This window comes from Onychomys torridus, unplaced genomic scaffold, assembly GCF_903995425.1.
Source record: "Onychomys torridus unplaced genomic scaffold, mOncTor1.1, whole genome shotgun sequence".
NCBI lineage: Eukaryota > Metazoa > Chordata > Mammalia > Rodentia > Cricetidae > Onychomys > Onychomys torridus.
This window is the reverse complement of record NW_023414004.1, coordinates 1-8,757: the sequence shown is the minus strand read 5'-3', so window position 1 is coordinate 8,757 and position 8,757 is coordinate 1. Positions and strand designations below refer to the sequence as shown.

At 43.1% G+C, this 8,757-nt stretch overlaps 1 protein-coding gene across 1 annotated transcript; it reads left to right on the top strand.

Moving 5' to 3' along the window:
• Positions 1 to 403: 403 nt before the first annotated feature.
• On the top strand, positions 404 to 3,646 carry LOC118576595 (acylcarnitine hydrolase-like; the record flags this gene model as incomplete). Its single annotated transcript, XM_036176807.1, has 7 exons — positions 404 to 503; positions 1,130 to 1,270; positions 1,389 to 1,469; positions 1,704 to 1,848; positions 2,333 to 2,470; positions 2,957 to 3,029; positions 3,460 to 3,646. Coding segments are annotated over 7 exons (865 nt in total), but the record flags the coding sequence as incomplete, so codon positions are not given.
• Between the last annotated feature and the right edge of the window lie 5,111 nt (positions 3,647 to 8,757).

Below are 8,757 nucleotides of genomic sequence, written 5' to 3'. Positions count from 1 at the left end.
AACCGGAGAGAGATATCCTCACTCTCAGAACTCCTGGTTCTGCCTGCTCTGTGAATGCAGTAATATCATTGGGGTACCTAGGACTTTCTTTTTCCTTCTTCCTTGCTGAAGACTTAAAGGGTCAGACTGCATACACCTCTGCCTCACTTAGCTGAATATTTTCTCTGCCCCAAACAGTTGTACCTAGTAGCTCCCATTGTGTTGAGAAGCATTGCTGCAGGTGCATTAGTTCCCCTGTCTATCTCATATTAACACTGGGGAAGTGGGAACAATTGATTTCCTGCTGTAATCCACTCACTTTACCCATTGTGATTTGTGGGGCATCCACACTAACTAGGAATATTAGGAAAACTTCTTTCCCTGCTTGGAAGGATGAACAGGGTCCTGCTTGTGCTCTGTACAGATGGTGGCCAAACCTCTCTGGATGTAATCAGATGGACTCAGAATCCTTGGTGGTCTGTCTGAGAGGAAAGAGTGAAGAGGAGATTCTGGCTATCACCAAGGTTTGATTGCATGATGCTAGTGTCTTGGAAGGGGTCTGATAGGAAGTAAAACAGAAAGTCCTTTCTACTCAGGTGTAGTTGGAGAGCTTCTTTATAGCCCCCACCACGCCCTGTTAGTCCAACAACCCACTTATAAAATAAACACACAGACATTTATATTATTTAAACTGTTTGGCCATTAGCTCAGGCTTACCATTGTCTAGCTCTTACTCTTATATTTAACCCATTTCTATTAATCTATACTTTGCCATGTGGCTCATGGCTTACCATTACCTTATCTCTTTCTTGTCATGGTAGGGGCTGGCAGTATTTCTCTGCCCCAGCCTTCACTTTCCAATATTCTCCTCCTCCTTGTTCCCCCTACCCTATCCTTCCTGCCTGGCTACTGGCCAATCAGCACTTTATTTATTTTAACCAATCAGATCAACACATTTGACAAACAGAACATCCCACAGCACTCAGGGACAATGTAGCTGATGTACATGTCTTGATGCCCTTGTAGCTGTCAATGGAAAATAGATACAAGTCCAACTAATTCAGGGATGTGAATGGGATATCATGGGATTATTTGACATCAGAAAATATCTTGTCCCTGAATTTGATCCCTCACCTTGAATGCCCTTCAGGTCTTCAAAATCATGCCTGCTGTGGTGGATGGGGTGTTCTTTCCCAGGCATCCTGAGGAGCTGTTGGACTCTGCTGATTTTCGACCTGTCCCCAGCATCATAGGTGTCAACAATGATGAGTATGGCTGGGACATCCCAACTGTAAGTCCAGATACAACTCCTTGATTAAGTGATTGGATGGGAGAGGGTGCTCAGAGTTCCACAGCCACAACTACATCTTATTTGAAAATCAATTTGAACCTTTCCATCCACCTCTCAGTACCTGTGCAACATTGATACTGGGGAAAAGATGGACAGAGAGACCATTCAGGCTGTTCTACAGAGCACACCAACACAACTGGTAAGACTCTTAATATTGTGGGCCAATGCAAAGGGAACTTCTAGTTATCTGCCATTGCCAAGAGCCACCTGAGCAAAGAATGAGGTATACTTCTGTTTTGTAATGGTGTTCCCTTTATTTGTCCTTTACTCTATTACCTTCTCCCATCTCAGATCCCCCTCTCTTCACCTGACGAGACTGATTCCTGGTGTTGAAGTTTTCCTAACACATCTTTACTGGATCTCTCTGAACTAGATGGTGCCTCCTGGTGTTGCTGACATTCTGATAGAGGAGTATTTGGGAGACAGTGAAGATCCTGAGATTCTCCTAGCACAGTTCAAGGAGATGATGGAAGACTTTGTATTTGTGGCCCCTGCCTTGCAAGTAGCACATGTTCAGAGTGAATACATCTATGAATATGCCTTTGGGTTGGGACTCTAGCTATCGGTAGAATACTTGCTTCATATGCATAATGGCACATGTTTAATCTCCAGGAGTGTCTCAAAGAAAAAGAGTCTTAATTCCAAGGAGATATCTCAGAGCCATGGTTCCAAGGACAGCCCTCTGGTGTCTTTATTTGTTCTTTAGCTCCAGGCTTCTGAGGACTCTTACCTCAGTAAATCCTCATGTCTAGTGTAAGAGCATGATACCTTTACCAGGCACAATGAGGAAAGTGAGGTAATGATGCGCTAGAACTTCCCCTAACTACTCAAGGTCATGATTTAACCAAGGCTTTCCAAAGGCTCATGGTTTAGCCTTGTAGTCTACACTCTCCTAAACTCTTGCCATTGTGACAACTTTAGATCAAGGTATCTTATACAAAAGATGAGGCAGTATAAGTCCAGGTAAGAGGCTCCTATGTCACGATGTGCCTACACTTCCAGGTCCTCTTGCCCCCGTCTACTTCTATGAGTTCCAGCATTCACCCAGCTTCTTAAAAGATGTCAGACCACCTCATGTGAAGGCTGACCATGGTGATGAGATTTTCTTTGTCTTTGGATCCTCCTACTGGGGCAGCAAATGTGAGTTTTCCTTTTTTTCCATTAGTAGGATGGGGAGCCAGGTGAGTACAGAAGGTTGACTGAGCTCACTGTCCAAGTGAGGAAACAGGTTCTTGCATAGCCTGTCACAGCCACCTTGTAGCTCTAAATGATGTACTAGGATTATAATTTGAATCCTTTCCATTTCAGACTGTACTTTCTGTCCCTGTCCCCACCCTTATCATGGTGTCAGGCCTGGCATCAAAGAAGGACAATTAATGCCATGATGTTTCCTTAAATGACTATGCAAGAGCAAAGAAAGGGCCTCTGGATTGAGAATAAGCTGAGGTGGAGTTGGTAGATTCAGTTAGAGGCTGTGGCAAGCTAGGGGAGTGTTCAAAATGGAAGATCCTGAATCCCAGCAGATGGGGAACATGCACACTGCAGTTAGGATGTAGCTGGGATTGTGGATGTGGCAGGTGTATCGGGTGCCCGGGACCTGAATCTTTCTTTTCCTCATGGCCACAGTTGACTTTACTGAGGAGGAGGAGCTGCTGAGCAGGAGGATAATGAAGTACTGGACCAACTTTGCAAGACATGGGTGAGAAGACACACCCCCTGAATCTCTCAGGTCCTCCTCCTGTTTGTGGTAGCTTCAGGAGCATTATAGTTCCTTTATCACATGACAGGTTATTCCTCAGGGGGAGGTTCCTCTCACACAGTGGTCCCATATGAGTGTCAGTCAATAGTCATCTCCCTGTGACCTGGCATGTGTGGCCAAACTGCTCTAGTTTTATATACATGAGCCTGTTATAGAAAGAAAGGAAAAAAACATCCCAGGTGGTCTTGACCCTGATGGAGTGACACTACTAGGAGTTTCTTTTTTGCCTCTATCCTGAGACCATCCTTCTGTTTTCTTTAATTTTGGCCTGCTTCATACACCATATTGACCTAGAGTAGAGGATCAAGTCTGGGCACAGCATAACTCATAGTGATACTCACCACACTCTAACATGGGGGTTTCTCCACAGGAACCCCAACAGCATGGACCTGCCCAACTGGCCTGTGTTTAACCAGGATGAACAGTACCTGCAGCTAGACTTCCAGCCTAATGTGGGATATGCTCTGAAGGCTAACAGGATGCAGATGTTTACCAAGACTCTTCCCCAGAAGATCCAGCAGCTGAAGGATGTTGAGAAGAAGCACACAGAGCTGTAGCATGTTATGCACAATACTGGAGTGCTCTGAGTAGAAGTGGAGTCAACCTAAGGTGCCCACACACTCAGAATAGAGGGGTGACTCCATCTTTCATGGGTCCATGCATCCCCTCTTCATGTATCTGTTCAGCTAACACTTAAGTGTGTCACTGGTACCTTGTTTGTCTGGGTTCTGTCTTGTTTCACATATTCAATAAATTCCCCATGACAGTGTATTTGTGTGAGCCCCAGTGGATGCCAACGTTGCTTTCTATCCTAGGGTACCTACATCTCTTCCTGTCTTCTTCACCTCATCTTCTCCCAACCCTCTTTCTCCTCTTTCCTAAATCCTAAATTTCTTCAAATGAAACAAAAGCTTTGGATGATTGTAGTTAGAGTTTTCCTGCCTGGCCCAGTCAGGACAAATCTCTCTTACCCGCCAGTCCCACAGTCCCTCAGACCCAACCAAGAAAGCACATAGAAACTGACCTCAGAAGGATATAATATTACCTGAGAACCGGGAGAAGGATGTCAGCATTTTTTGGGACTCTTGCAAGAGTAGACAGAGACAGCTGGCAGCCTGGACAGTCACCTAATGTTCCTTTGTAAAGTTGGGGCATTTGTCTTTAGCCCACAGGGCTAGAGTCTCTCGGTCACTTCTCTCAGTGTTTTGTAGAATGTCTGGCAGTTTTCTCTGTAAAGCAGGAACCTGAAGGACCATTTTGTCAAGCAAAGTTTAGTGGTCACCTTTCTATGGGTCCTGCATGTCCAGTTGATCAAGCAGTCCAGGCAAGAACAGTTTCTTGTACAAATGGCTATTTTTGCCAAGGTGAAGATATGAAGTGTCTTTAATGCCCATCCTCTTCTCTGAAGTAAATCAGTGCTGCCAGGAACAGACATGTCTCACTGTCCAGAAAGTCTAAATTTTAAAAGTATTTTAAATGCCATATTCTGTAGGTCTTTGAAGTATTTGAAGATTACCTATCTATCTGAAACATCTCTATGCATATCTAGAAGACTTCACTAACATGGCTATGAGTATGATTATCATAGATGACTAATTATTAATCTATTTTTAATTATCCATTTCAATTTAAAATGAGCTATACAAACATAATACCTTAAACACGAGTAGAAATTTATACACAGTATAACAAAATTAACTTTAAGTTTGTATCAATAGACTAAAATCTATACTAATGTAAAACATTTTAAACAAGTTGTTACTTTTTAGAAGTTCCTTAATCTACCTTTCATCCTATTATATCTATATCATATCCCCTTTTCTTCTTTGGAAAGAGATCGCATTTATAATCAACCTGCTTTAAATAAAAATATTGGTTTTTTTTTTATGTCCCACAACAGAGGGCTCTTCTGATTTGGGACACAAAAATCTCTTAACCTTTTCTTTTAGCAATATGTCTGGGTTTAGAGAAGGAGTGAGCCAATTCCATCTCCAAAGCCAGCTTGATAATTTTCAGAATGTGGGCGTGGTTTCTCTTACTACTTCCTGCTGGAGGGGGGCACTGTATCTTATGGGGACACAAAGAAAATTTTAGGATTATGGAGTAGTCCGTGAGGGTAAACTTCTGAGCCAGTTGCCTTGAAACCATTCTGGATGTTGGATCATCTGGGCCATTGTGTCATCGGAGATGTTTCAGGTGGTCTTGGCTGATCAAACCTGATGTATCTTAATCTGGAACAAATCCACAGCCTCTGGCTTTCTGTGGAAACAAAAGCAGAGACTCTTTTTCAAAGCAACATATCCTTATATCCAAATTTTGAAGTCAAGCTACCTTTAAAATTTACATATTTGTTTAACTCAACAGCTTTTATGATCAAATCTTTTTCTGCAGTCAAAAATCCCAAAGACAACATAAACCAGATTTTCTGTGTATATCCATCTTTGTAGCTGTGGCTACTGGCTCCACCCACCTCAGCTTTCCAACTTGGTGGTGGTACAGTTTACTGCCAGCTCTGGGTCTGGAGCCATGTGTACCATCAACTATCAGAAGCAGTTCTATCAAAGCAGTTTATAGCCCAGAAACCTTTTGTTGTTGTTGTTGTTTTTAACTAGCAAAGGCTAAATCTACCATACAGCAGAGTAAAGTACTGCTTGTAGATTCTTCATTCCCACCATACTGTAGGTCAGACACACACGCCAGGAACCCACCAGGAACCCGCCATAGTAGCTCAAACTGGCAGGCTGCCAGTAACTTGAGAGAGACAACTAGGACGCTGTTTTTAGCTCCGTTTAGAATCTTTTTTTTCCTCAGGTTTTAGGTGGAAATTCTTGCCCCACGTTGGGTGCCATTTTTAGTTAGAGTTTTCCTGCCTGGCCCAGTCAGGACAAATCTCTCTTACCCGCCAATCCCACAGTCGCTCAGACCCAACCAAGAAAGCACATAGAAACTTACATTGTTTAGAAATTGTATGGCTGTGGCAGGCTTCTTGTTATCTCCTTCTTCTATCTTAAATTAACCCATTTCTGTTAGTCTATACTTTGCCACATGGCTTGTGGCTTACCAGTGTCTTTACATGTTGCTTTTCATGGCGGCGGATGGTGGTGTCTCTCTCCAGCCTTCTGCTTCCTAGAATGCTCTTCTCTCTTGTCCCACCTATACTTCCTGCCTGGCCACTGGCCAATCAGAACTTTATTTATTTTGACCAATCAGAGCAACATATTTGACATACAGAACATCCCATAGCAGATGATTTTGAACACATTAGGTGTGGGTGGGTATTAAAACCCTGTGTACATCTCTCAGCAAGTCCCTACCCATTATCTATGAGTTGATTATAACCTGATTAGTAACAGCACTGGTGTCTTAGTATATTCTAGATGCCATGAAAAAAAATCACAGTAAACTGCAAGCTGAGTGTTGTGACAGATGTGTGGCCCTACTACTAGCAAGACTGAGGTGGAGGGTCTAATGAACTCAGAAATGCAAGGGTAATTTGTTCTAAATATGGACACTGCATGTAAATATATAATAACTAGACAGCTGAGTATCTACATCACTATGTATTTAAGTAGGTATCATAAACGGTATGGCTTATAAACAACAGAAATTGGTTCCCAGATTTGGTGATCATGAATGTAGCTAGAGTTTTCCTGCCTGGCCTACAGTCAGGACAAATCTCTCTCACCCACCAGGCATGTATGGCCATGGCAGGCTGTTTGCTAACTGTTCTTATATATTAAATTAACCCATTTCTATTAACCTATCAGTTGCCACATGGCTTGTGGTTTACTGGTACCTTACATCTGCTTCTCATCATGGTGGCTGGCAGGCTCTCTGCCTCAGCCTTCCACTTTCCAGAATTCTCCTCTCTCCTTGTCCTGCCTATACTTCCTGCCTGGCTACTGGCCAATCAAGTTTATTTATCAATCAATCATCCATAGCACATGAAGTTCAGGATTAAGATGCCATTAGATTTGCCATGTGGAGAGGGCTAACTCTCTGATTCAAGGATTGCCCCATGTGTTCTCCTTGGATAAAATAGACAAACAATGGTGTTAATTGCCTGGCCACTGCTCAGTGGACCCAATCTTATAATCATGACATTGGACGTCAGGCTGTAACATACAAGTATGAGCCACAAAGACTTTCAGAATCCAAGGTCATCCCATCAGCCAGCAAGGTTGCCAACAACTGAAAACCTGACTAGCTATTGTCTCCATAGATTTTCACCTATGATTGATGGTGTAACAATCCACTTATTTATTTCTGTCCTCAAATGGGGAAAGGAGCTTTTTTTTTTTTTTGTGAGAAGCATGTCTTGGCATGTTCATTTGTGCTTTGATACTGGACATGTGTGTGTGTGTGTGTGTGTGTGTGTGTGTGTGTGTGTGTGTGTGAGTAGAAGAACCACTTTAGTTCCTTGCTATCTGCTTACATCAAGGTTTTTTTTTTTATTATTCCAAGGGCTCTACATATGTTGTGAGACCCTATTTGCATGATCACAGCACAGATCAGTGAAGATGTTTGACTGTGGGTTGTGTAGATGAGGTATAAGGTGTTCAGCAGAAGAAATGGCCTCCCTGATCACTGCATGGAGGGCCCTTTGATCTTTCTCAGTCCCTAGCTACTTCTTGCTTCCTCCTGGAACTCATATTCTCCTTGGTCCTCTAGCTTATTAATTTTCTTTTCTTTCTTTGTGTTTTTAAAAAATTCTTGCTTTTTTCATTTAAGAAATTTTAAAAATTCATTTTATGTACTAACCACAGATCCACCTTTCATCCCTCCTCCCACTCCCCCCAGCTTTCCCTCCCCTGACCCACCCCCTATCCCCTCCTCCAAAAGTGTAAGGTCTCCCATGGGGAATCTGCAAAGAGTGGTAACTTATTTGAGGCAGCATGAAGCCCCTCCCTCCTGCATCAAGGCTGAGAAAGGTGTCCCGTCATAGGTAATGTGCTCCAAAAAGACAGCTCATACACCAGGGATAGATCCTGATCCCACTGCCTGGGGTCCCTCAGATAAATCAGGCTACACAATTCTCTACCTTATGCAGAGGGCCTAGTCTGGTCTCACACAGGTTCTACAGCAGTCAGTTTAAATATCATGAGTTCCAGTGAGCTTGGTTCAGTTGTCTCTGTATATTTTGCCATCATGATCTTGACTCCCATTGCTCATAGAATCACTCTTCTTATGCTGGACTCCTAGAGCTTGGCCTGGTGATTGGCTGTGGCTCTCTGCATCTGCTTCCATCAGTTACTGGATGAAAGCTCTATGATGACAGTTCGGGTATTCACCAATCTGATTACTAGGGTAGGCCAGTAGTCTACTATTGCTAGTAGTCTAAGCTGGGGTCATCCTTGTGAATTCCTGAGAAATTCCCTAGCACCAGGTTTCTTCCTATCCCCATGATGTCTCCTTCAATCAAGATACTTTTTACATTGCTCTATCACTCCATCCCAATCCCATCTTGACCATCCAGTTCCCTCAGGTTCTCATCCCATATCCCCTGCCCTCTATTGTTTCCTGTTGCCCCCAGTTTACTCATAGAGATTTCTATTTCCCCTTCCCAAAGTGAACTATGCATCTCTCTGAGGCTTCTCTTTGTTATCTATCTTCTCTGGAGCTGTGGGTTTTAGTCCGGTTATCTTTTACTTTACATCTAGTATCCACC